This window comes from Haliaeetus leucocephalus, unplaced genomic scaffold (assembly GCF_000737465.1).
Source record: "Haliaeetus leucocephalus isolate CR32 unplaced genomic scaffold, Haliaeetus_leucocephalus-4.0 Scaffold13, whole genome shotgun sequence".
Classification (NCBI taxonomy): Eukaryota; Metazoa; Chordata; class Aves; order Accipitriformes; family Accipitridae; genus Haliaeetus; species Haliaeetus leucocephalus.
The window spans coordinates 3,714,517-3,741,611 of NW_010972449.1; the positions used below are offsets into that span (position 1 = coordinate 3,714,517).

General features: G+C 39.6%; 2 protein-coding genes across 7 annotated transcripts in view; both read right to left on the minus strand.

The window, feature by feature from the left end:
• CABIN1 (calcineurin binding protein 1) overlaps nucleotides 1–20,845 on the minus strand; it is a 124,563-nt gene extending 103,718 nt beyond the window's left edge. For 4 of the 6 annotated variants that reach the window (XM_010575374.1, XM_010575391.1, XM_010575382.1 and 1 more), the window contains exons 1-20: nucleotides 20,650–20,845; nucleotides 19,724–19,863; nucleotides 18,012–18,076; nucleotides 17,478–17,570; nucleotides 17,031–17,144; nucleotides 16,724–16,858; nucleotides 16,298–16,478; nucleotides 15,229–15,358; nucleotides 13,366–13,515; nucleotides 11,975–12,267; nucleotides 10,767–10,935; nucleotides 10,177–10,313; nucleotides 9,547–9,764; nucleotides 7,618–7,696; nucleotides 7,188–7,375; nucleotides 5,776–5,925; nucleotides 4,842–5,036; nucleotides 3,489–3,725; nucleotides 1,892–2,048; nucleotides 948–1,063 (exon numbers count right to left, since the gene is read on the minus strand). In XM_010575374.1, coding sequence (XP_010573676.1) covers nucleotides 948–1,063; nucleotides 1,892–2,048; nucleotides 3,489–3,725; nucleotides 4,842–5,036; nucleotides 5,776–5,925; nucleotides 7,188–7,375; nucleotides 7,618–7,696; nucleotides 9,547–9,764; nucleotides 10,177–10,313; nucleotides 10,767–10,935; nucleotides 11,975–12,267; nucleotides 13,366–13,515; nucleotides 15,229–15,358; nucleotides 16,298–16,478; nucleotides 16,724–16,858; nucleotides 17,031–17,144; nucleotides 17,478–17,570; nucleotides 18,012–18,014 — 2,745 coding nt within the window. In that variant the 5' untranslated portion in view covers nucleotides 18,015–18,076; nucleotides 19,724–19,863; nucleotides 20,650–20,845. The remainder of the gene's footprint in view (nucleotides 1–947; nucleotides 1,064–1,891; nucleotides 2,049–3,488; nucleotides 3,726–4,841; nucleotides 5,037–5,775; nucleotides 5,926–7,187; nucleotides 7,376–7,617; nucleotides 7,697–9,546; nucleotides 9,765–10,176; nucleotides 10,314–10,766; nucleotides 10,936–11,974; nucleotides 12,268–13,365; nucleotides 13,516–15,228; nucleotides 15,359–16,297; nucleotides 16,479–16,723; nucleotides 16,859–17,030; nucleotides 17,145–17,477; nucleotides 17,571–18,011; nucleotides 18,077–19,723; nucleotides 19,864–20,649) is intronic. The other 2 variants (XM_010575400.1, XM_010575366.1) reach the window with 1 other exon arrangement.
• Nucleotides 20,846–24,427: 3,582 nt separating this feature from the next.
• DDT (D-dopachrome tautomerase) overlaps nucleotides 24,428–27,095 on the minus strand; it is a 2,985-nt gene continuing 317 nt past the window's right edge. The window contains exons 2-3 of the mRNA XM_010575819.1: nucleotides 26,881–27,079; nucleotides 24,428–26,014 (exon numbers count right to left, since the gene is read on the minus strand). Of these exons, the coding sequence (XP_010574121.1) occupies nucleotides 25,942–26,014; nucleotides 26,881–27,079 (272 nt within the window). The 3' untranslated portion in view covers nucleotides 24,428–25,941. The remainder of the gene's footprint in view (nucleotides 26,015–26,880; nucleotides 27,080–27,095) is intronic.

Sequence of the window (27,095 nt, forward strand, 5' to 3'; positions counted from 1 at the left end):
ACTCTCTCTCTTTCTCTCTAGCTAGCAGACTTGGGGCAATTGTTCACCTTCAACACTTGTGAATTTAGAATTGTTACTCTTAATTCTCAGAGGACAGCTAAAAATTAAGAGTTATTATGAGCAAAACATTATTTGGATATCTAAAATAAAATTTTGAATTTAAATCAGAGTAAACCTTTGCTGCAAGCAGGGCAAGGGTGTGGCTGAGCTACCAGACACAGAAGGAGAAGATAAAGCTGGATTCAGTATTTAGGTGTTCCCTTTCCACAGGTCACAAGCTGCATGTGGTTTTATATGTTCGTTACCAAAAATAAAACCCAAACCACCTCTGACTTTACCACACGAAAGAATATACAACAATGACAAATTACCGTATTACCAGTCATCTGGATGAATGCTGATAAGCACCAGAAATTTTTATTAGCTTCAAACATTACCTCTGTTCATTTTTAAACAGTAGAAGATGCATCTTCTGAAGCTAAGCACCACAAAATTCAAGTCATTCAACTGAAGTTTTATCATGATCAGTGGCTGATACAGGTCCACATTTATCCTAAGTACTCAGAATAATCACTTAACACTGCTCCAGTGCTTTCTCTTTCAGGGCAAGGTAGATTATTTACTAATTCCCATTTAAGATGGTTTTATAGTACAGAGTTGGTTATCCAAAGGCATCTCTTGTCTGACAAAAAGTCCTGTTTAGAAAGCATACTGATGGGTCTGGAATAACAAGCCTTTGCTATTCAGATTAAACTGACTGAAACATTCATGTGTTTGTCTGGGAGAACAAGGAAAGTGGATTTAAAAGTGTATTTTTTAACATGAAGACAAGGCAATAAACAATCTAATATAACTTTGAAGTTGTTCCCTGCTTTGAGATGGGGGTTGGCCAGATGACTTTCAGAGGTCCCTTCCAACCTAAATTATTCTACGATGCTAACACTTACATAGAACTTGAGAAGAGCACCATCTGAATTGCAACACCAGGATCTTCTTCCCAAATACTCATGAGCAGTGTTCAGCAGCATGAGTGAAGAAGGCAACATAGGGGTATCTGGACTCACTGGAAGAAAGAAGTTGGTAAATATTAAAGTAGCACAGAACTGAGTTAAATCCAACTAGCCTGTTGTGGTTTAACCGCAGCCAGCAACTAAGACCCACGCAGCCGCTCACTCACCCCCCCCCCGACACTTGGTGGGATGGGGGAGAAAATCGGGAAAAGAAGTAAAACTCGTGGGTTGAGATAAGAACGGTTTAATAGAACAGAAAAGAAGAAACTAATAATGATAATGATAACACTAATAAAATTACAACAGTAATAATAAAAGAATTAGAACGTACAAACGATGCACAGTGCAATTGCTCACCACCTGCCTACTGACACCCAGTTAGTCCCCGATCGGCAATCCATCCACCCCACTCCCCCTAGTTTATATACTAGATTCGACATCACATGGTATGGAATACCCCTTCGGCCACTTTGGGTCAGCTGCCCTGGCTGTGTCACATTCCAACTTCTTGTGCACCTCCAGCTTTCTCGCTGGTTGGGCATCAGAAGCTGAAAAAATCCTTGAATTTAGACTAAACATTACTTAGCAACGACTGAAAACGTCAGTGTTATCAACATTCTTCTCATACCTAACTCAAAAACATAGCACTGTACCAGCTACTAGGAAGACAATTAACTCTATCCCAGCTGAAACCAGGACACAGCCAATGCTTCATCTGGCAAAAAGAAGTTTCCTCTGTGATAAGAAAGTGATTTTTGCATACCCCTCTACTCCCTTGAGCCAGCAGGATAAGATGACAAACAAATATTTTCTTACTTATATTCCAGAGTTAGATGGTAAGGAGCTCAGCTCCAATATGTAAAAGTGAATAATTAACCCACCTTCTTCTCCCTGGTTCTGCTGCTGCTGCTGGGAGCAAAGGGATCGAAAAGCATCTTCCTCATGCTGGATGATCCTGTGCAGGATAATCCATGGAAGCACTGAGGAGACGTATGGTTCTTTTGGTTCTTCTTGGACTGACATGCTGCAGTCTATGATCTAATAAAGAAACAGACATTATACACACAAAGTGATACAAAATAAACATCAGGTGTGAATCCTTTCCAAACAACCCAAAGTTGGTAATGCAGTTTATCCTAAGGAAACAATCTAAAGCTGAGTCTCAGCTTCTCACAATGAGTGATGGTAAAGTCCTACAAATAAGATCAACTGGTATGGGGAAGGGTAGAAGATCATTTCCCCTACCCTGACATTCCTCTTGCATCATCATTTACCAACTAGTTATTTCTCTGTTAATACCATATACAAACAATTCAAAGTAAGCAAATGCACAGCATAAATTCTTAGTATTAGTAGGCCTCATTACTGTACAATTTATCTACAACCCAGCAAGGAAGAGGAACTTAGTTAAAAGAATTCCTGAATTCTTTACCAGGTCTTACAACAACTGTTAAAGACCAACTGAATACATTCAGAGCAACACAATACTGTGTCACAGAACCGTTGACCTAGCATTTCTCACAGACAACTGCCCATTTTATTGCCACACTGCCAGAAATTTCTGAAGTCCTACACTTTTCTTACATTCTTTCACACATACAATAGTTTTTCTATTGGTATTTTATGTAGCTAAAGAATCATATTTATTATTACTACAGAAACCATTTAGGATATTACAATGAATATTCTGTTCTCCAGAATTCCATTACATTTGTAACATAGTGACACACACAACTTTACGCAATGAGAGTGTGATTTTGTGAGTAGTGAAGGTCCTTGGCTTTTACTCAAATAAGTGGAGATTTAAGAGTTGCAAGCACATTGAATTTTGACATTGACTAGACTAGCTTCTTAACAGAACTGAGAGTCTGCCATTTGTTACCTGGACTGAAAAATATTCATTCAGTAATTTTAAGCTTTGAAGGTACCTTCTTTAAAAGGCTAAAATTAGCTGTATTCATAATGCTAGAAACAGTCCACACATCACTTTTTTCCTTGCCCTCTTCTCATCACCCTCTCTGTTTTTACTGGAAAAAAATCTTAGCTTGGCCAGCACTTGCAAGCAACTCTACCATGTTCATAAGGCTTATGAGATCTTGTTTTCTAGCCCAAAGCGCATACAGCCAAGATCAGTGCCATAACTTACAAACTGAACCCAGCCAGCTCAATCAGTCTTCCCATTATCACTATTTCAAATAGCGTAAGGAAATAGTGTTGTTCCTTGGGTTGCCTTACTACCATTCTTGGATTATTTTAGGCAGCTTGGCATTTGAAGGCACCTGCTGCTACTGATTCTAGCACAGGTGTGCTGAATGCATCTCTAACACATTGAAATGAAAATCTTCCCCCGACCTTCCCCCAACAAAAATGTAACCCAAAACGTCACTGCGAGTGGGTGGCAATTCAGACAGCAGCTGTATCATGTCTGAAGGTCTGTAGCACACAATACCTCTTTCCTAGCACAACTGAACAGGTTACCTGAATCAGGTTGTTTGTTAATCGAATGAGGCTTGGTGTTACAGAAGAGTCTTTCAGGATGCTGTTGACTGATGATAATGAAGTATCTATTCCTGTGAGCAGTTGTGTTACTGTAGCAACCCACTCTTCTTTAGCAGAGGCTGCTGTCATATTAATCATCTGCTGAATTGCTTCATTCAAGGCAACTTCTGAGCGTTCAAAGCATTGCTTGTAATCTTTCAGTTTGAGCAGGGAGTCCTAGGGAATGTAAATATGAAAAAAATCTATTATAAGGATGAAGGGTTTATTTTAAACCATGAACGCACAGCAGAGCAAAGCAACACAATATATACGGTTAATGAGGTTACTTCAATGAAACGATAACAGAACACCTTTAAATATGACATTAAAAAAGGACAATAGGAGGTCCATGGACCATGGATGACAAATATACAAGTAGGATCTAAATTTCAAAAAAATCATCACTGAATCTTTCTGCTTTAGTAAGAGATGCAAGAAAAAAAAATTATTCAGGAAAGGGATGGCTGTAGGTCTAGAATTCTAATGATATGCAGTTGAATAGAGGCCCTACAGAAACAGGGTTTGGATCTTTATGATCTTGTGCTACCATTTTATTACTTCATAAATAACAAAATAGCAACTATAAGGCTAGCATTATAGCAACATCCTCCTGCTTCTTTCTACTTTGCCAAGTTTCGGTCATGAGATGGCATGGAGGCTGTAGGATTTGGTTCAATCCAGTTAAAAGAGCATTAGTCTTTTTTTGTGCAACCTTTTTTTTCCCCCAGAGAACCTAATAGGCTCAAATTGTTCCTATAGGTGAGCTCATTTGTACACTTATTTTCATAGTGTCAAATGGACTAAATCTACAGCAATTATACTGGATGTACCTACCAATGGTTTTTCATTCACACAAGACAGATACACTACATCATAAAAATTATTCACATGCTAGGTAACTTTTAAGTTGCAGAATGGTTGTAAATTGCCATATAGTCAACATCAGCAAAAGCAGGAAGTATTCACAGCAGATGCAGATAGCATGAATTCACCCATAAGATAACTCTGCAAATGATTCAAGTTTATTTGAATTCACAATTTTTCTGGCCACTTCATGTAGGCCTCAGACATCTTTTATCTTTAGCCACGTTCTCAGTTAGCAAAAGCTGGCATATTGCTAATGATGTCAATAAAACTATGCTGTTCAGACCATTTAGAGATTAGGTTCCATGTTTTGCTTTGTAAATAAGACTCATTAACCATTAACACTCACTCTAGAATTCCTTTCATGCTGTTTTCAGAAGTAAGTCCTAATCCGCTACTAAAAAAGATTTTTTAAGAAACAAAACAAACCTGTAGGAGAAGCAGCTGTGCTGGTCTCTCTGGTATGGATGTTACAAATTCCAGATGTTTTGCCCTGCCATAACCATTAAAGCATAATGTTGGACGAAGCAGATGCACCACTGCATTATAATCCCCTGCCTCATACAGTCGCTGAATCTCTTCCAAAGACTGACATCTCTCCAGAGATTTTAGGTTCTTTTCAATCTGCAAACATCACAGGTGGTACAATCCAACTTTCATTTTGTCTTCATATACATTTGACTACTGCCATTTCTCCTAGCAGTTTAGCTGTAAAGCTATGTGAACTCTACAGCTACATCCAGGAATATAAACCAGGAAGAAGACACCTACTACGTAACACTCCATCCGTTCCACAGATTTTTAATTATTATATAGTATATGACTTCAGTACTATAATGATTTTAAACTTTTTTGCCTCAAATCCCAAAATCACACATTTCTGTACTGCAAGAATACATCCATCAGATGGACTTCAAAGTGAAGATGACACCTCCTGTGTTGGAGTTCATCCCCCAAAACAGCAACAGAAAGAATAGAAGACGGACATCCCTTTGTTTAAAAGTGTATGGAAATTGTTATGTGGAAAACAGACTGCTGAAGTAAAGAGCTCATTTAAGCAAAGCTGAAACAGAAAATGAAACACTAATCTAATAATCTACCATTCTACATGTAGCTGCTAATATTTTTATTTTGCATAAAAGCAATCTTAAGTTGTACAGGACCAACAGATCCAAAAGGTGTCTTTTTGAAAAGGAGATGATGGCCTTGACATCATCATTAAACTATGAACCTGTCCTTTTGGTCTTAGAAAAATTCTAGGACAGGTATGGTAAACTTCCATCACAAAAGAGCTAATTCATAGATGACCATGAAAACTGGGGGGGGTGGAGTGGGAAGAACACACCTACAAATTAATTCTTACCTCTTCTAAAGAAACAACAGAATCAACATGTAGATTAGGTAACCGTATTACAATGCTGCATTCATTGCCAGCTTTAGCTTGCATTGTAGTGGAGCTCTGTAGCATTTCAGTGCAGATATCATAGTTTTCAAGTGCCTGTTCCATGTCTCCCTACAGAAACAGTACAGGGGAAAACAAACAAAAAACCCTACAGTTCTGTCTGCAACACGGCTTTTTAAAGCGTGTAGAAAATGTTCAAATTCAGTGCAAGCACTGCTAGTGTGATTAATGCACATCCTCCCAAATAAAAACCAATTCCAGTTCATAATCTCAATTTAAAAAAAAAAACAACCCCAAAAAACCCAATACATCTTACCAGTGACTTTAATAACAGGTAAAACAAATCAGAGAAATAGAATTCAGCTTGCATAAATCTGAAAGATTAATTTGGATTGCCAAAATGCCTTTACTTTAAAAACATGGAAGAGTAAAACAGTAGAAATAACTCTTCCATTTGTGCAAATAAAAACACTGAGTCAAGAAACATTCTTATATTCTGCAAAGTGAATGCATTCTACTCGCTCTGTCCAACTGGAGTAGATACTGAAGCTGAGTGGTCAGGAGAGGAATGCAAGCTGCACAGGCAGAATGTTACTCTGTGTATCTAAAGAAAAAATGGCAGTAGCCATATAGGAACTCTCATTTTTCCTCAAGTAAGTTTATCAGAAAGGAATCCTTAGAAGAAAAAAATAAAAATGGAAGGAACTGGTTAGTTCACACTTACAAAACTGACTCACATTATTAGTCAACAATTGACTTAAACATGATTGATGCATAAACAAACCCTGATGTCCTGAGGAAGCAACACTTGGAGAGAAAAAAAGGTCTGGGATCAAATAACATTTCTTTCAGATTATTCCCTTAGAGATAGGTTTAAAACCCTCTGCTTCAAAATCTGCATATTGAATTAAACGTCTCCAAAAGAAGAATCATGCTACCTTGAAAAAGCAGAGGGGAGAGTACTTAAACATACAGTCTGCTTCAGTTGAAAGCTGCATTTTGGACTGTCTGGGACTTTGGTAGTATCCACTAGTGTGAGGCCCAAAAAATCCATGTTCTGCAGTTACACAATACTACTCCAAACAACTTCAGTTCAAATATGCTTTTTTAAGCTGAACATGAGCTAATATAAACCAAGACTTACATATTAAATATATCTGAATATCAGCTTAGCATGTGAGACTTCCTACTTAATTTCCACCTCTATCCTTAGGGATAGTTAATTATATTAAAAAGTAAAATGAAATCACTATGTTTTGAGTTGATTTTATCCACATGCTTAAATGAGCTGAGATTCCCAAATCAGCTGTAGCATCTCTGAACAACATTGATTTTAATTTGGGAAAATTTTTATTTATTAAATCAAAACAAACCTGCAGTGCTAGAAAGCGAGCTTTCAGCCAATACACCCGAGTGACAAACTCCATCCAGCCTTCATCAAATAAATCTCGCTGTGAGGATGCAAATGACAGCTGCAACAGGTCTCCCAAGAAATGAGTTCCTGGGAAGTCAGGACCAAACTTTCCATTCACAGAGGCAGCAGGGCAATTTCGTGGAGAAACTGCAAATCAATTAATTACATTTTATCATAAAGTTGCTGGCACCCCATGAAAAGAGCCCCACATAATAGTATTTCAAAAGTACTGATCTACTTTAAGGCAAACAACTGATAGGCCAATAAAATACAGATCTGAAAGATATTCCTTAAGAAAAAATAGCTTCAAAATCCAATGAATTCCTGGAAACATTTCTTCATATACTTTGAGTGTTTAGAGTCTGAAGAAAGTAACACCCAGTTCTCACCTGTAGAACTCTTCCCTTTTGTCAGTAGCCACTGATCCAATTGCAGTTCCATGCAAGAAAGGCTCATCAACATCATATCCTTCAGAAAAAGTATGGAGATAGCAAAAAAGAGTATACAGGAAGAAACACATTAAAAGAAGAATACAAAAACCTACCACTAAATTTGCAATTTACTTCAAAGAAAACCTTCAACTTGTCCTCTTGGGATTTCTGTTCCCAAGGTATAACTAATTTTTCCTCTGTCTTAAGGTGTATAATAGCATTTACAAATCAACACGTAAAAAATAAAACAATACTTAGAAGAAGCATAAAAAAAAAATCTCAGCTCATAAAAGAAGGTAGTCAGAACAGCATTGCCTGATGTTAGAAAGAAGTGACATCCTTAATTTTGTATCCAGCTGAAAGAAAACTATATTAAATTGCTAAATCATGCTAAAAGCATGCTTCCAGAATATAGTAGAAGTACTGATACTTGAGAAATAAAAAGTCTATATCCTATAATTTTTTCAGTATTTAACTCCGTGAGACCAAGTATGTACTCTAGTCTTACCAGCTTATTAATGCTTGCTGGATAAAGTTCAGGAATATATTAAAAATCACATCACCATGGATCTCTGCCAGGTAGTTTTGTGCAGTGAAGAATATACTACTTTCTGATTAAATTGATACGAATAAGGGCTACGGGTCCAGCTGTATAAAACAGGTGCTTGTGAAAAGGTTCAAAAGTCCATACACATTACCAGAATAGCCTTTTACAACCTTAAAAACCTGTATTGATTACACTCAGGATAGCTTGCAGATCAAGTTTAAAATAAATTCAAGGATGAAAAAGAATAAACAAGCATGAGGACAGTGCTGTTTGTATTGCATAGCTATTGTATAGCTACAAATTCTTGACTTTTTAAATTTTACATACAAGCAAGCAGTTACGCAGTCATAATGAGAACCAAGGGAATACATTTATAAATATATTTACATTTGTTTAAAAAAGGGTATGTGGTTTGAAAAATATACAGAAATACAAAAGCCACAGGATATATAAAAAATTTAACAGCTGCTACATAGCAATACTTTGTTTTGTAAACTAAGTCAATGGAACATAGTTTTCAGAATTCTTTTTTCATTTGCAAAAAAGTAGAAACACAGTTGAGCTGAAAAAAAATATTTCAAACTGCAGTCATACCAAAGGCAAATAACTTTCCAAATGAATACACATTGCTAACATTGAAAAGCATTGCTAACATAGGTAGGCTCAGTGGACAAGACGTATCAGTACTAGTTTTTAATTCAAGAAGTATCATCTTGTGTCACTAAGCCAGTTTAACACTAATTTAACAAACTTACCATTTTTTCCATTTGTATTTGTGAAATCTACAGATTTATAAAGGTAATAAAACGGTGATGCTGGGGGGGTGGAATTGGTTTTGGTTTGTTTGGGTTTTTTTTACTGTAAATTGCAGGTTATTTAAACTGTATTTACTCTATTTAGAGCAGAAATGCTGACACTCAATCAGCCAGTGTGAACAAAGCAGCCTCTCTACTCACCTGATGACAAAACAAAACTTTGTGTCATATCAGGAGCCAAGGGAGGGAAGAAAGAGCAACAACAGAGTAAAGGAGTAAAATATATTTATGTCTATAGTATTTATATTACATCTATATGCATGTGTACATATATTCACACACAGATATTATGTATAGGGTATACTTGCATGTAGCATCACCCAGATATGTTCAGGAGCTCAGGAACAAACAGTTAGGCAAGCTGCAGTATACCAGTTTCTGAAAGATGCAACAGCTAGGACAAGCAGCTCCCCAGAGAGAGCTAAGTGAAATCTGGGTCTTATTGTTAGATTTCAATTAGGTACTCTTGGTGCACAGAGAGCAACACAGCAGCAAACAGAAGTATAAGGAAAAGTGTTTCATTACCTTGATATGCTGATTACTTGAGTCCCTCAGTAACGGATTGGGAAGACTACTACTATGCTTTCTCCAGCTATTATAGATACTAAGAACCACCTCACACAAGCCAGGAGGCCACTTCACTAGGAACTTTTGGCTGATGACTTTTAGATATCTCATCATCAGCTCCAAGATCCCACCATTGTTCAGGTTATCCAGCAGGAATTCATGAACGTCCTGCTTTTCTAGAAAAAAGCAGATAGACACAAAGCCATACGTGTTTAAGGTCAAGGCAGACCATAACTTGAAACAATTAAGTCTCAACAGTGTTTTATGCACTAATCTTGCCACAGTTCTCCTGTGCTGCGTACATGCAGAATTAAGTTAATGTATTCCAGTCTGTTTAAATGGGAAGCTCCACACAATTGAGCTCTTGCACACAGTAATTAAGCAGTCCCCAAGACTTTTTAAAAAAAAAAAAAAAAAAAACAAAAACCACAAACCTGTTACCAAGATATTTCTATGCCATAAAATTATACTTTTTAAAATAGCATATACTTCTGTATTTTCTAGATATGATAGGAAAACACAGAAAATAAAGCACGCAATACGGAAGAAACAACAGAGAAAGAGTGAGGCTTATAATGAAATCCCTACCAGATTCCATAAAAGTTGTAGAATCAAATGACATTCTATGTGGTCCAACATGCTGGAAATTCTCCTCTTTGATCTCTGACTGTACCTCATAGTTATTGAAAGGATCCTCCTCCTCCTCTGGATCTAATTTCCTTAATCTGTGCGAAAGGGGGAGGCAAAACCCACAATATCAACAAAATCCTCATTCTTTCTTTCACTAGTAAGTGAAACCTAAACATGGCATGTTGTGCATATTTTAACAGTGAAAGTACATTAACTGAAGCAAATTCAGAGATTTACATCCAGTCCCTATATTTTGTCCAAGCCAAGATTACCTTCTTCGTTTACCTTATGCATTTTGACATCTGCATTGTCCTCTAATTCAGTTTCATGTTAATAAAAGCTTTCTTATTTTTCAATTAGTTTTTAGTAATTTTCACTAAACCCAATTTTATTAAATTTATGAGAAGACAACATATCACATGTGCTTCAAAGAATAACATGGGTTTACTGGTTTTAAGGTTGGGGCATATCAATCAAACAAAAGCCCAAACAGCTTCCTCTACTTAGCTCTTGAAATTCTCATAATGAAAGTTACTGCTGTACAGTACCTGGAAGGAAGGAATTTCACCAACAGCTCTTGAAAGTCAACCTTCTCCTCTTTTTTACACTTGGTGTTCCGGACTCTAGCAGATCTCCTTTTTGCTGTTTCACCACTATCTTCTGTAATTCTCCTTCGCTTCACACCTTTCTTAGATTTATCACCTGCAGATATGTCACCTAGAAGTAGAATTTAAAAAAAAAAAAAAAAAATACTGACAGGTTAAATTGCCAAACAATAAATGGATTATTTTTTTATTAAAAAAAATTTATTTGTGGCTGACACTTTATTCTACAGCAATACTTGAGATTCATTGGTTTCCTTCTAAGACAGTGCAAAAAAATTTTAAAATAATTAAAAAATTCTCTTTAATATAAACCGGCTATCTCATTTTGCAGAAAAATGCTGGTCTGAGGCAAGAAGCAGACTTACTGAAAATTCTGCATTTCATTATTCATTAGAATTCATTAGTTTAGCCTTCAAGAAGTTTCTGAAATGGGAATCAGAGCAGTCTACCTTTAGCTTCACTAACACCTGTAAATTTCCATGAATATCAACAAAATACTGGAAACTCCTTGATAGTTTTAGATATGTAAATACTTATACAGCGACAGTATAAAATATTCAAACCTCTTGCTACAGATTTCAGATAAATAGAGCTGACAGCTTACTTCTCTCAGGTTCTTAAAGTAACACATGAGCAGAGAATAATCCAGTCATCTTTTTCTATAACAGCTCATTCATTCTAAGGAGCTCAAGACTCTTCACAACATTAAAAGCTTGATATGCATCACTGTTGGAATAGAGTCATGATTCTTCTAATCTTAAAGACTGAAAAACTGAAGCATGAGTCAATAGCACAAAACCAGAAAAGGTTAGATACTCCTGCACTGGAGCAACAAGAACAACAAATCAAACTCTCTCAATTCCATTAGATAGGAAAGTAAGTCCATTGTCCTGAACACTGGTCTTATGTCTTAGTCAGGAATCAATGATTTTCAGGCAGTTTAGGTGGCCTTCCTTTTCTAATGTAAAGGGTTAACAGAACTTAATTTTATAGAGCTCAACTTCACTTTTTCTAAGAGATGTTATACATATGCCAAAAAGGTTCTGAATCCACCAACATGCAGTTTAAAGACAGCATTCCCCAATGAGTTCTGCAGTGTTTTTAATACCCAGATAAGTAGGAAAGATATCTTGAATCTTAGACTGAAGTACCTTGCTCACCTACAGTAGCTCCTGGTTCCAATGAATTCTGACTGTGACTTGGAAAGTTGGGTGTTGTTGGAGTGTAAGGTAATACAGGATCTGGCATTGTCACCACCGGATTAGTGCTGACAGGAGTTGGCTGAATAACACTGACAGGAGTAGAAGTAGGAGAAAGAATCAAATGTTGAACTGGGTCTCGGTATTCCGAGAGATCAATTCTCTTTCCCAGACTGGGTCGAGGAGGATCACATGTGGTGAGGTGGTGATACATGGCAAGTAAAGCTTCTCCTAAACACTTCCACCTGCATGTGGAAACACAATGGCATCACAACTCCATCAATTCTCGTCGCATTATTTTCTAAATTATATTTACAAACCTAACAGCATTCAACATTGTTTTTCTCCTATAGCTTGAGAGGTGATAAGAGCAGCTTTTCAGTGGGAGAAGAATACACCTTGGAGTGTCAAAATCTGCCCCACAACTAGAAAAGCTGGAGAGTAATTTTCTGTATTTCCTGTGGACCATTGACAATTTCAGGCCTGGAACAGAGGTCCTTGGATACTTTTCTTCAGAATACACCACTTAGAAAAACAAGAACAAACTGTGGCAGCAGGCTAAAGTTTTCAGAGGAAACTGGTGAGTTGGCTGCTGTAGGAAGGAAATGGGAATCAATTATGTGCCTAATCTCAAAAAATGTCTCTAATAAGAAAAGGTCTATGCAGTAGTTATTGAGGAAATTACTCTATACTGAATCCTAAAAAACAGCAGTGTCAAAGGAACCATTTTCAGGTTCTGCATTCAATCAACAACAGATCTCACCTTTATCCACAAGTAGAAGCAACTTCTCTACAACAGGATCTACCTGCAGAGTCCATTAATATTCCAGAAGAATATGTGCAATAAAAACACCAAACCAAACCCCAATCCTTTACGCCTTAATAAAGACATAATATATAACAACTTATTAGAATCCTTATTTCTTTCTGCAAATAAAGAACTGTAATTTGTTTCCGAGTTGCTATTATCCCAATAGTAAAAACAACTTTTAAAAAGCTAAACTTACTTTGAAGTTCATATGCAAACTAGTCATATATGAAAAATCCAGTAATACACCTAGAATGGCTGCCAAATCATTCTTAGTTAAGATTTTTTTTTTTCATCACTGGTTTTAATTCAAAGGTTGAAAACTGATAGATATAGGGTTTATGCTAAAATCGTAAGCACACCAAACCAACCTATAAACTCACAAAATATGAAAACACTGGGGGGTTGGTTTGTTTGTTTGCTTATTTCTACAAGAAAAAAAAAAAGCCTTCTGAAGAAATTTGAAGTGCAACACAGTTGTCAGCATAAGTGGCTTCAGAGAAACCTTTTAAAAAGAGAAAATATAAAGACATACGTGAAAAAGGGAATTGGCTGGACCAGTCTGAGGTCTGGTTCTCTGTCACGCACTAGCAAAGCTTGTCTTTTCTTACGTAACTCCAGTGCTTCGTCTATGATTCTTCCTGTTTCAGCTGCACTCACATTTACATTATGGACAGACATGTCACTACGAAATAATAAGAAATGAAGACAAGTTAAAGTTTTTGTTTGTTGGTTGGTTTTTTGTTGTTTTGGTTTTTTTAAAGCCTGGGGAGATTCATTTGATATCTTCCTATACGGTAACAAAAATAAGCAGTGTTAAAACAAGCACTCAAATAACATTATTTTACAAACTTTATAGCATGCATATAGAAGCGTTCACCATCCGAAATCGTTGTTCTGCCTTAAAAATTAAAAGATAAAGGGAGATTGTCCTATTCCATTTTCCAAACACTTAGAAATGAAAGGAAAGCAGGAGGTTTTGTTTTCTTTCTGGGACAGAAGTTTTTGGTTCAGAAAAAAAATGGTATGGCTGAGAAATCCCTTTCATTCCAAAGTGCTATTTTGAGGAATTCATGTCATCACAGATTTGTATAGTCTGAATCTTGGAAGGAATTTTTTAAAGTGAAAAATAATCCACTTTTTCAGAGGTATCACAATCCAGAAACAAAAAACAAGTGGCTAAGAACCCTGGCTTAATTCAGCATGTAACTCGTTTAAGAGCCAGACCTAAGGCAGCTTAATAACTAAACAGGACTTTCTGTTAGAGGTCTACTGCTATACTTAGAATCCTAGAGCCTTAAAATTTAAGTTATCCTTTCTCTTCTAATATCTTCTAAATACTCTGTACTTTCACATTTTAGATGTTAAGAGTATAGTAGTCAAAAATGTTAAACATGTTTTTGACTGATTTATTGCATAACTTAAGGATGCATGCCAAGATGCACATTCCACTTCCATTTACTACATACAACTTATATAGGGTACTGATGTTATCTGCACATGCAGCAATTACTATTCAGTGAGACTGAACTATAATTAAACTAAAAACTTAACTTTCTTGACTTCTGCTAACCATCACAGCAACATATTACAGTATAAGAAGCAGCTCTGATGCTGAATGGTCTGTTAACTTAAGTCAGATCCTGTGAATCTTACAGGCCTCTACCTTCTTTTCTCCCTTTCCTCCTACCCACTCATACTACAAAACCCACACAGAAAGAGACAGTCCACTTTGCAGAGCTACCTGACACCAAGCTTTTACTAAAAGTTTTACAGCCTGCAATAAAAAAATGTAATAATAAAGGACTAAAATCTCAAGCATAATATTGCAAAATATTTTCAGAGTTACAGTGGTCTGAAAGCTTAATAAACTAAGAATTTCTGCATCTTGGGTACTAATGAAACAAACAGTGTCTTCTGACCGTACTCATTTGTCAATAAAAATCAGTAAGACTTACTGAAACGTACTGATATGAGAAAATTGTATCAAGTCCCAAATATGTAACTACTTGGAAAAGCAGTAACATGTGGGTTTTGGGGTTGGATTTTTTGTTTGTTTGTTTGAGGTTTTTAATTAGGAAAACTAAAATGAATGCTGCAGATATCAGCTGCAAATAAGTAAAATAAAACAAAGGAAGATGACTACAAGAGATCTTGGTATGAAAATAAGTGAGCAGCAGCCAATGGATTTTTTGCCTCTTTCTACCTCCCTCCAAAAGTAATTACTGAAGAACATTCTGTCAGCAGCACCAATACTTCACAGTGATTTATTATTTAGAAGGCAAGTCAGCAAGATATTATTATAGCTTAAAGCATTGTATCTCACCAGCTTTTCTGAACTACCCAAAACCCCAAATTTACACTCCAAATGCAGTATGTACTATAAGATGACATTCACCATTTGAGAAACATCCTTAAGGAATCTTTCCGGAGGCAAGGCTGCTCCTCAAAGATCTTCTCCTTCAGAACCAATCCTTTGCTATATAGACAGTCTTTTTCCAGAGCTTTGCAGATAAAGTACAAACATGCTGACAGAGAAATAGAAATTGAATGGTCAATCGCCATTTTGGTTCATTCAAAAGCTCCCACTTCTGGGCTTCATATACAACAAATTCCAACTAAATATGACATTTACATAACTTAGAGCAATAGCTTTGTAACATGTCAAATAATTACACACATACAGTTAAAATAACCTATTATGTCTTCCCAAGTATTATATCCAGAAAAAGAATACCACTAATTTTGTTTAAACGTTTGCAGTACATCTTTTATTTACTTTCAAGACTCCATTCCTGCACAAAAGAAATTAGAATCATAAAGCAGAATCACAATCATATACCATTTTCATGTTACCAAATGTCTTAACTACAGATTCCATTAGTGTAACAAGGAATGTATTCCACCAGGTTTTTGCTCACGTGGGTAATTACGTGAAGAGAATTAGGATCATTCCAGTAGGACAAACCTAAGGGATCAGATTCGACATTTCTGCCACCTTGCAACTTCTCTCCTAACTTCCTTTGAATCAGTTCATCCACTGGTTACTACTCATATGTAAATTCTTAGGGTCAGTTGTATCAACTGCTGTAACTACAGCTAATCGTACTACTATGAACTAGACTGTAGTTTTATACCCAAACCATGTGGAACTATGTGGCTGGCAATGACTAGAAAGACAAAATTAACATACATTGAAAGGCAAGAGAACAGTCTACAGGGAAACTTCTTGCTGAGGCTCTGATCTAAGAGGCACTGATTTTTAGGGTAACCAGAACTGATACAAACCATTCTACTTTATCATGAAATAAAAAAATCTCTATCATGAAATAAAAGTCTCTATCATACCCTGATGTACTGCTTATGCAAGATACACTTTCTCCTATATGATTGCATTGTTACAATTTTTCACTGATACGTAAAATTACACATATCTTGAGATTTTTTTTTTGCTGTACTGTACTTACTTGTGTAGTCACTGAGTGTGTATAAGATTGTGATAAGGTTATCTAAACAAGGCCAGTGATCAGGATTACACCTGAGACCTTCTTCAAAAGCATGACGAGCCAAAGGTAGGCGGATTAGTTTTATCGCCACACAACCAATTTTATACCATAGGTTGACATCAGTAGAGTCTAGCATTACAGCCTAGAAAGCATAACAAACAACGTTATTCACATTTCAGACAGGCACAGCCACTTGTCTATAGGGATTGGCACTGCTTTAGTTTTCAGCAGGGTTCTGATTTGGGGACTGAATGGTGGACCAGTTATATCACATATAATGTCAGAAAGTACACATTCAAATGATATATGCTGAAAGGCGTACATCTGTATTTTGGCAAGTTTTTGAAAACACTGAGGTCCCAGTGTTTTATTTCAGCTGTACTGTACCTCCAAGTAAAACTCCATGGCTGTCTCTAAGTCATCCCGTTGTGCTGCCAGTTGTGCTAAGTTTTTATAGGTGGAATATTTTAACATCAAGCCTGGATGTTTCAGCCCTTCTTTCTCATCACCAGAAAGAACTGCCTAGAAATGATAAAATAAATGCAACAGGGGCATTAGGAATTAGACAAGTAAGAAGAACAGCAAACAACTTGCCAATTGAACACTGACATTTCTAATTAGCCAATAAGAAATGAAGTAATACAAAATAAAATAAAAATAGTTTCTAGAGTTTCATTCTCTAAAGGTCACTGACCTCTCGCAGAAGACGAATCTCAAGCAGCTCATGATAAGCTTTAGCAGACTCTTCAAATCGGTCATGTTTCTGAAGGTCTAAAGCTTTGTGGTACAAAGCAAAAGCTTCTGCTTCCTGTGGTTTAAAAAATTAGAACCTATTTTGTAGGGCAACTTTATTAAATATACTTATTACAATATATTTATTATGAGTATCAGTGGTTTCACACTTTCAATACTTTCTGCTATATAGCAGTCCACATCCAGACTGTACAGCAGAGTATTAGCCTTACCGACCTAATATAACTCATTTGAGTGAAGTTTTAGCTTGCTAAAGGAGGGTTCAAGAGATAAGACAGTAACACAACTTTCTTAAAAACAAAGAATTATGGCTGAACGATCCCTGCAATGAGAGGACAAAACTCCCGTCAAGACAAAGCTTCATTAAGAAAACGGCAGGCTTACTTACTTGAGCTTCCTTTGTCTGTGTCTTATGACTTTTGAAGGTACCTTCGTAGTCATCCTCAATCGTGGAGCTGGCATTCAGTGCTGCGATTCGAATCTAGAATGACAGTCAAGGTGGGACAATAAATGTTACATCTACATGTGTCGCAGTTTCCTTTGCAAACTGGATTTTTCTCTTTTTTTTTTTTTTTTAACTTTATTTGGTAAATGGACAATACTGAGCGATCTCTACATAAAGTTACAAGAACTCTAATGAATTTAGTCATCACTAATTGCAAACAATAAAATATCAAAACAATCCCCCCCCCAAAATCAGATGAAAAAACAAAATTTCAAGTGTCTTGCAAGCAACAGCTTCCCTAGAACAGACATGTGCATTACAGTGAATTTTTTCAAATTCTTAAATTTATCAATAACTACAGTCACTCCACAAATAAAGTTCTCATTAGGCTAATTTATTCTTAGTCGCAGGGAAAGAGAAATTTTTCTATTTTATTTCTACCAAAACATCTCTAAAACCATCTCAATAAGCCCTTACCATGCTCACAGCTATTGATGCTGTCTTTCTCCAGGACTAGGAGGAAGGGCCTAACACAAACAGGTCTGGAAAGCAAACAGGATTAGAGTATTTATTCTGTCCATAAAGAAAGCATTCAGAAGTAAAAGACAGGCTGGGAATAATTTAATCAATAACCAATTAACTGTCCTATGTCACCACCACCCCATGCCAAGAGATAAATTGCCCTACCACATAGGAACAATAACATTGAACTGAATTTTAACTAGAAACAGAGAATAAAATATGAAGTTAAGCACATCCATTACTTCAGGATGGCTTTCAAGACTCTAGTCCCGGCAGTGAGAGGGGGAGTATAAGTATTGGCAATGTAATTACAGCTATAAGGTTATTCAGTTGCTGTATAATATTTTATGAACATACATTATATTAACAACATTACAACATTAATCCCTTTAATGACAAAAGCTAAAACCAAAAAAGCTTCTTGAATACTCTGACATTTTATGAGCATGAATCATTATAGCTTATGAGTTTATCTTCAGTTCCTTTAAAAAAAAAAGGGGGGGGGGGAGTTTTCCGCACCTCTTAACTATAGCACAAACCAGAGTGCTCTCTCATGTCTAGAAACCACAGCACTTAATGGATATTTACAGAACAGAAAAAGAAAAAAAATGAAGGTTATCTGTGTCAGATTGACCTTGCAGCAGGCCAGAGTGGCTAGTCAACCCATTGCTCAAAATATTGTCTGCGCCTGGAAATTCCTCTAATTAAAAATGTTTTCATTACTGCTATCCCTGCTAGAACAGAACCAGTGTTTATAACAGAGTTGTCTTTTCCAACTATGCTGACCAACTTCTACAGACTACTTCTAATGCAAAAGCAAGTTATAGCTACTGCATATGCACTTAGATCTATTAAATTTATGCAAACAAAAGAACCTCAACTTTTACTAACTAGTATTTCTTCATTCTGAAGGAAGGATACTAATATTTCCAGTCTTTTTACCACTGATGAAAAGTTTGAAGGCAAAAATATACATTTATAATCTGCAAGTCATTTCTCCTCATAACTAAACCCAGAATTTATATTCTATTAACTGCCTGAAACATTATATTAGTAAAGGCAAGAAATATGAAAGAGTTCTGTGCTGCTGTTTTAGAAAAGCTTCACTGCTACGTGATAAAACCTCCCCATCAATTCAAACAAAAAGATGACACATACAAGACAGGCTAAAAAGTGTCTTTAATATTGGAGACCACATTAATAGAAGAATAAGTCCAGAATTAACCACAGCAGGAAGCAGTGGGAGTTTTGAACTATAAGCTGAATTGACTTAGACATCATGGTGATTAGTTCTGCATGTAGAGAAAATAATGCTTTGACAGGAATTTCATTCATTCAGCAATGATATTTTGCTTGCCCATGCACCACTTACTTTCCTTGCTTGCAGCTAAATCAGACTGACAACTGCACAGCAATAAAGCATTTTTCTCTTTAAGTCACTAAATAAACATTAATAAAACCTCAACTCTCTTTCAAGACAAGGATTCTTTGTCCACTTTGCATATGGATAAAATATATGCACAGAGAGTAATGGTTATCTCTTTCAGAAATATTGAACGCTGCAGGTTTTAACAGAAAGCGCTGATGCTTATGACATCTAAATAAATAAGACTGCATGATCCCAAATCAATTACAAATGTAAATCAAGTCTTTTTAAGTTCACTTACAAATATGCCTATATTCAGAGATATGCTCAAGTCTTTTGCTGAATCCACATAATCTTGCTCAAGATGGCAGAGGAAGTCAACAGGAGAGAGACTACAGTCAAGAGTTTACTTCCGTGGTTACACTGCCAGTGAAACTGCAACTACGGAAAAGGTGGGGAAACAATTTTAACTCTACATTTTATTTTTACAGAAAGTTTGTAACAAATATTTAGCACCTCTCCTCTCTGGTGTTCACAAGTTGAGACAGCATAACCGAACAGAACAATGTAACGCTTTTGAAAAAACAGGACAAGGATATTGCCTCTGCACAGCTTTTATACGGGTGTGTCAGGCAGGTGGGGGGGTTGTTTCATTTTATTTTTTTTAACCAGGCGCTGTACACGGCTATAAACCTAACTGTGGACTGAGTTACAACAGTGTCATAACATCTAGGAATTAAGTATGTCACTACAAGCACTTTCAGAGCAACATAGCTGCATCAATTAGGCAGGAAAAAAAGAATTAGTCTTTAATAAAAAGTATTACAAATCGGTTTGAATTGTTTCAGTTACAAGAGTGTCTCAGCTATAAATCTGTGGCTATGACAGGGGAGCACATCCTCAAAAGGCAACAATACCTCTTTAAAGCCTTTTGCCTTCAAAATCTTTTCTCTTTTACCTCAGTAGTTTAAAACTACTTAAGTAAAAATCTCAAACGTCAGCTCCGGTTCCCACTGCTTGTGTGATTCTCAACTTCAGAATAAGAAACAAAGGGAGTGACTTGGGCTTTCCTGGCTTTTGTTGTTGTTGCTACACTTGGAATCCGTACACTGCAAATACACGTTCGTTTAAAAAAAAAAAACACTTGATTTTGGGGTTGTTTTGGCTTTTTGTTTTTAACACTGCCAAGATCGCCACCGACCGCATTTTAGCAAAAGCCGTTTTTACCGAAATACGGTCACTTTCCGCAAAGAGGAGCGGGGACGCCTCTCACGCTGCTCTTCCCGGAGGCTGGCACAAAGGGCCGGGAGCAGGCGGGGGAGGGAGCCCCCGCCCCCCTCTCCCGGTGGCTCCGTGAAGGGGACCAGCCGACGACCCGCCGCCTCAGGCCGGGCTCTCGCAGCCCTCACCGGCGCCCTGCCCGGGGGCAAGGCCAAAGCCCCGGCGGCCCCGCCGGCGCCTGCCACCGGGCTGAGGCGGACGGGACACTCACCTCGCAGGGCCGCCCCCGGGATGCCGGCGCTGCTCCCGGCCGGCGGGGAGCGACCGCCGCGGGGCTCCCGGAGCGGCTCCCTCAGGCGAGCGGCGGTTCCCCGGAGACGACAACCTCCTCCGAACCCCCCGGAGCCCCGCGCGCCAATAAAGACGTTGCTCATTGGCGGAGAGGCCGTTCCGCAGACAGCCAATCGGAACGCTGGGGACGGGCAGGCGCGGAGGGGCGGGAGGGCGAGGCTGCGGTTAGAGCCGGGTCTGTCAGGCGTCGAGGCCTGTGCCTGTGTGGCTTGTGTGGGGAAAAGCTTCAATAAATTCCCGATGCTCTTTCCGCTGGGTGTGGAAATTATCCCGGAGTTACTGGTTTTCGCTAAAACTTGCCGTGGTGCTAGCCACGGAGATAGGAACATGATTTTATGCCCCTGGGAGGTGGGGGGGGGGGGGGATGTTTCTGTGGGCTGGCAGCGGGACAACGTGAGGCAGCGACTCAAGGCAGGCAGTAACCGCGACGGCTCCCGGTGGACATAGTTTTATTTAAATGCAAGGTGATCATACCGCAGCGAGTCTTGAAGAAAAGGCGTGCCATCTGTAGGGTTCGGCGTTCGGAAGATCTCGCGATGTCACGGAAAGTTAGAGGGCTAGTCGCAGCCTTGTGATGTATCTGTGATCCCGCCTACCCTTGTTAGTATAAAAGGAACTGACTGCGCAATAAAAGGCGGAAGTTGGTGCTCACACTGTGTGTGTTATCTGTCTCTTTCCCTGGTCTGGGGTTGATCAGTGATCTAATCGTGGCACCTTGATATGCGGCGAGCGCTACACCATCTGCCGCCCGACGGAGGCCGCCTGGTGCGGGCGCAGCGGCAGGACAGCCTCTGAGCGGACGGGATGACAAGGGCACGCTCGGGCCTTGCTCCGTCTGTGGGGTGTAACCACAGGTTTAAAGCCACCTCTTGTTACAACAGGTCACATCACACTGGTGAAGTTAAGTTTGTGCTCAGGCGTTTCACTCAATCAGCATTTAGCACTACAAGGAAGAGTCCTCTTCGTCCTGAATGTGTGAACTCCGGGGTCCCGTTCATGGGAAAAAATAATGGCCATCCTTCCATCATGACGAACTTTCATCGTGAAGGTGTGAACTCCGGGGTCCCATTTGTGCAAAAAAATAAAGCCTATCTTTCGGTCCTGACAAACTAAGAACAGGGTTGCCGTGAACAGCAGCACCACACTGTTGTGCTTGGAGAATAACTTCCAAAGCTACCGTGACTCTGTAATACTCTTCTGTCAGTAGTGCCCTTCAGCATGCTCAGGGCTTCGCTGGTCCTCTTGTGCAAATACACAGAAATACTGTCCTCGCTTCAAAGGTTTGAAGCTGGGAAATGGTTACACAGCTTTCAAAATCAGGTCCTTACCTTTGAATTTGCAAACATGCCTACACAGAGTTCTCAAACAAACCAACAGAGGCCCTTTCTGGGAGCAGAAATATTAGTCAATCTTAGGAGGTTAAACCTGGGAAGTTACAGAGTCAGTGCAATGGTAAAAAGATCTACCGTAGCTGACAGATAGTAAATCCAGATGTGAGGCAGGCTCCTTACCATGGAAGAGGGACAATCTGCACATAGCATTCTAGGGAAAGGGATTTTATAACATTATTGCTGAGCCTTAGATAAGGGTGGCGTACCTGATTTTCTCCAGCTAGGAGACACAAGCAACAGAGATGTGACAAAATGTTTCCTGCTTCCGTTGGTTTCTGTGTGTGTGCTCTCGGGTGGGTTTCATGGGGCTGCATAACCCCTTTGCAGGGTATGCTTCTTGAGCCCTAAAATATTGTACGAACCTACTCTAACATTAGCTCAGTGGAGGAAAAATAGGCCATCTCTTCAGATCCACATTAACATAAAAAGCATATTCAGCACCAGCAGTTTATGAAGGAAAACAGCCAGCCACAAGCTCGTAGGACTCTCTGAATCTCATTCTGTGCTGACAAGCCCCAGCACCAAAAAAGTGATCAATTGCCTCAGACCAACGTGCAAACAATTCATAACCAAATTATCAATCCTTTGATTAATATTTTAACTGCTCTTATAAAAGAAAGCTCAAAGTCCATGAACCATATAATTTTCTAGATGGTCCTTGACCCAGCACTTCCGCCATGATTATGCATTATTCTAGGATGTTTTGTCAGATAACGCCAGAAGGCAGACACAACATGGAAGTGGGTGGGAAAGTCACACTGAGGACCCATTTTATTCACACGTCTTTGCGTGGCATACTCTTTTCCAAGCTTTCCCTTTCCTTCCTTATCTCTTCCTGCTCAGCGCTGCAATGCTGGGAAAGTCACTCCCAGGTGTCACGAATGAGATTTTGTTACACGGCTTTGGTTTAGCAGCAATTTAGGATTTATTAACATTTTTGAGATAGATCACAAGATTAGGTTGTATAATTTTAACAGTACTTAATCATCAGCCAATGTAACAGAGTGATTGGATGGAATTTGTTACAATTAAATTTGCGACTTAAAGATTAGAAAATGTCAAGGATCACCCAAAACTTACAGACAGAGGTTAAATCAAATCACACGCACAGAGACAGTTAAAACAGTTCTGAACCACACAGACACACAAAATGGTTTTGAACCAAACCACACAGAGACAGGCAAATAGTTCTGAACCAAAACCACAAATGCACACACACAGATAAAACTGTTTTGAACCAAATTTTACCTACACACACGCAGAGGTTAACCTATGATTAAAATTTCCCTTTCATGAGTTTCCTTAATTATTCACTTTTATGTGCCAGCATTCAACAACAGACGGTCAGCGAACCTCACAAAATCGAGCCTTTAAGTCCCCACGAAATCTACCCAGAGAGGCGTCCCAGCTCAGGGCGAGATACTGGGTCACACAGCCCACTGGGGTCTCAGAGAGCTCAAAAGGTCTCACCTTGGATCGCTATTTATAGGGTCTCGAGATGATTGGCTTCGGTCATTATTTTACATTTTGGCCACAATTTGTGTGGAGTCATTCTGATACAAAATTCAGGCAGCAAATGGCCCAGGTGTGGCCAGGGGGTGCCTGGCCACCCCAACGCCAGGCTTCTGCACTTGTAATCATGATAACAGCAGAAGAGGAGGTTTTCCCAAAGCATGCACGGCTTATCCTGAGATGTCAGAGTGGCCCCGGGGGGGGCTGCACCACCACACCAGCCGAGGGCAAGGGGAAGGCACAGAGCCTGCAGTAGTGCCTAGCAGTGGCAAACATGGCCCGAAAAAGGAGAGCCGGGGCACAGGGCAGAGCAGGGTTTCTCTAAAGGAAACACAGGCTTTGGCAAGAGTTTGTGCTTGTTCCTTCATGGGGTAAAAGGACCTCCAGGAAATGAGCTGTCTACGGATCAGAATTAAAGCGATGTTATTTTCTGGATTTCAGAGTATTCGCCTCAAGTTGGTCAAGCCCTTTGCAAAGCCAGGGCTGTCCACGCTCTTCCCTGCAACGAGTACTCCTGAGTTACATGGGTGTCTCAGATTCAGTTCACTCACCTGTTCATTACCTGAGTTTCAAAAACTTCTGGTTGAAGAGACCTCCTGAGAAAATGCAGAGACCTGGGCAGCCATGATACCTATCTCCAAGCACTAAGACCTACAAAACCCCAATGTTGTAAACCAATAAACTGACACTTAACAAAAGAGGCTTTGATACATTTTATTAACCAGATAAGGTGTAGTCCCCCCTAGCCTGATACATGAATTTGTTTGGTATTATATTCCTGACAGATTTTGCAAACATAGAAGATGTTTATGCTGCACAGGGAACAACCAACTTCAAATGGTAATTAGAAGGAATATTTTCAACTATCTTGAGACCTCAAGTCATAATCAAATAAAACTCTAATCAGAATGACAAAGGAGCGCAGAAGCACCCTTCAGCCTTGCATTCCCATGTCCCAAAGGCATGCTCTCAGTTCCTCTGGGCTCCCTGCCTGCAACCTGACCAAGTCACAAAGTGGAAAGGAAACTGATAAATGTTTTCATTACCGGTGGAAGGCAAAGATGACATTACACATAAAAAGTACCGTGCTTCTGTTTTAATAAAATGCCATGTGTATTCCAGTTATAAAGCGAGGGAGTATATGGGTCCTAAAAACCCAAAACATTTCTCTGCAGAGACAGTGAGCTGTAAACACCAGCCACCAAACACAGTGAGATGCTCTGTCATCCCAAAACTCCCTGTAACAGCAGGGTGAGGAAAAGTATTTTGAACAATTGGGCGGATAACAGGAATTAAAGCTGGCAGTAGCAGAATCTTCAAAATATTTTCCTGTGGCACAGCACAATTCTTCACAAGCAACTCCCTCCTCTACAAGCTGCCATCAGCACACAAACATTCAGCTGTGAAAATCTTGTGGACAAGTAAAAGTTTGTAGGAGCAGCCACCAGGGGTGGCAATGGTAGAGCACAGAGCACAAGATCTGACATAAGCCTTAAATAAAAAATTATATAAATGCATAAACTTCCCTTCCGATAATCACATCCCCTTCCAGAAAAGCCTCTTAGGGAGCCTGAAAAGAGAAGAATTTGACTTAGCCAGCCTGGGACCCTTCTGCTGCCAGAGAGAGGATCTTTCCGCCTTGCAAAGTACGAGGCAATCTGGATGAACCCAAGAACCTCTCTGGTCCTCAGTAAAGCCAAATATGTTCTGGAATTAAAACTTTTCACTGCTATGAGAGCTTTTTCTAGACCCACATATGGCCATTTACCAGACTGCAATGGCTTAGCCATAGGCACCGGGAGAACCTTTGGGCTATGAGACAGGCTTGAGACAAAGACCTTGAACTATTTCAGTAAAATCAGTATAGCTGATTGCCCCACTCTTCAGCTTTGTGTGCACAGGATGAAAAGACAAAAGTGAATCGTACAGGTGAAGGTGCAGAGCTACACAGATTTGATCATAAGAGGAAACAAGTAGATAGATGGAGCTGATCATCTCTGGGTTGTCTTCATCATTGCTTTGTTCCAACTGGCCGCTCAAGGGATCACAGGAACGTCATGACTGTTCTGTTCTTGCCAATCTGCCAGGGCTCCAGTGGGTAAAAGCGGATGACAATCCTTTTTTGGGTATAAAAGCAAAAATGCAGTGGACAGGAAACATTATTTTACGACTACGACAAATATTATGCCCAGTTTGCAAAAAGGTAGAAAATCTGCACTAAGCTCTCGCTGGCTCACACTTCACAGTGTTAATTTAACAGAAGCAAAAATAAGCTGTGTACAGGCAGGGTACAAACAGGTGCCAGACTCCATCCACACAAACTGGAAAGCAGACCTAATTTCAACACTGTTTGTACGAGATACATTTCTGAAGGACCCAAGCAGCTTGTAATCTTGTCAGCCATTTACCCTGACAGCATGCAAGAGGCAGGGAAATGCTATTAATCTCCTTGGGGAGATGGCGAAGAGGGGCAGAGAGGGACATGGCTTACCTTCAGGAACAGCCCTGTTCCAGCATTTGGCATGGTGACCCCACAGCGAAGCTCCACCAGTTCCCACGGGGTTCTGCGCCAATTACACCAACTGGAACTACTCACCTTCAGAGAACGGTATTTCCCAGACTGTTCAACAAGCGCAAAGCAGTCCATGGTTTTACCTGGACCTAAACAGCCTGCCTGGGGCTTCGGCACCCAAGAGCACTTAACGTTTGCAATCTACTCTTGGCTCTACGTTCCACCTGAACCTCACGGAGGACGTGGGAACCTACACCATCACCATCATCCCTTTGACCATCTTCCTGTACTTTTCTTCGCTGTGTTTCCCACCCACCACAGAAACCTGAGGAAGAGGCGGTCTCCCCCTCCCTGCCCCCGGGGGCAGCCACGCTGTCCTCGCCCCTCAGGGCGCAGGAGGTGCCGCGGCAGAGACACCCCCCCCCGCCGCCGCCGCCGCCGCCGCCGCCCCGGGGCCGGGCCCTCACTCACCGCTCGGGGCCGAGGCCCAGCTTCGCCGTCAGGACGTCGAAGAAGCGGGCGCTGTGCCGCTGGTTCTGCTCCGCCGAGCCCACCACGCCGATGGAGGAGACGAGTAGCTGGGCGCAGGGCTCGGCCGAGCCCCCCAGCACCATGGGCAGCCCGCTCCGCACCGTCACGTTCACCCGCTGCCGGCAACGCTGGCACCGTCAGTCACCGCCGCCCCG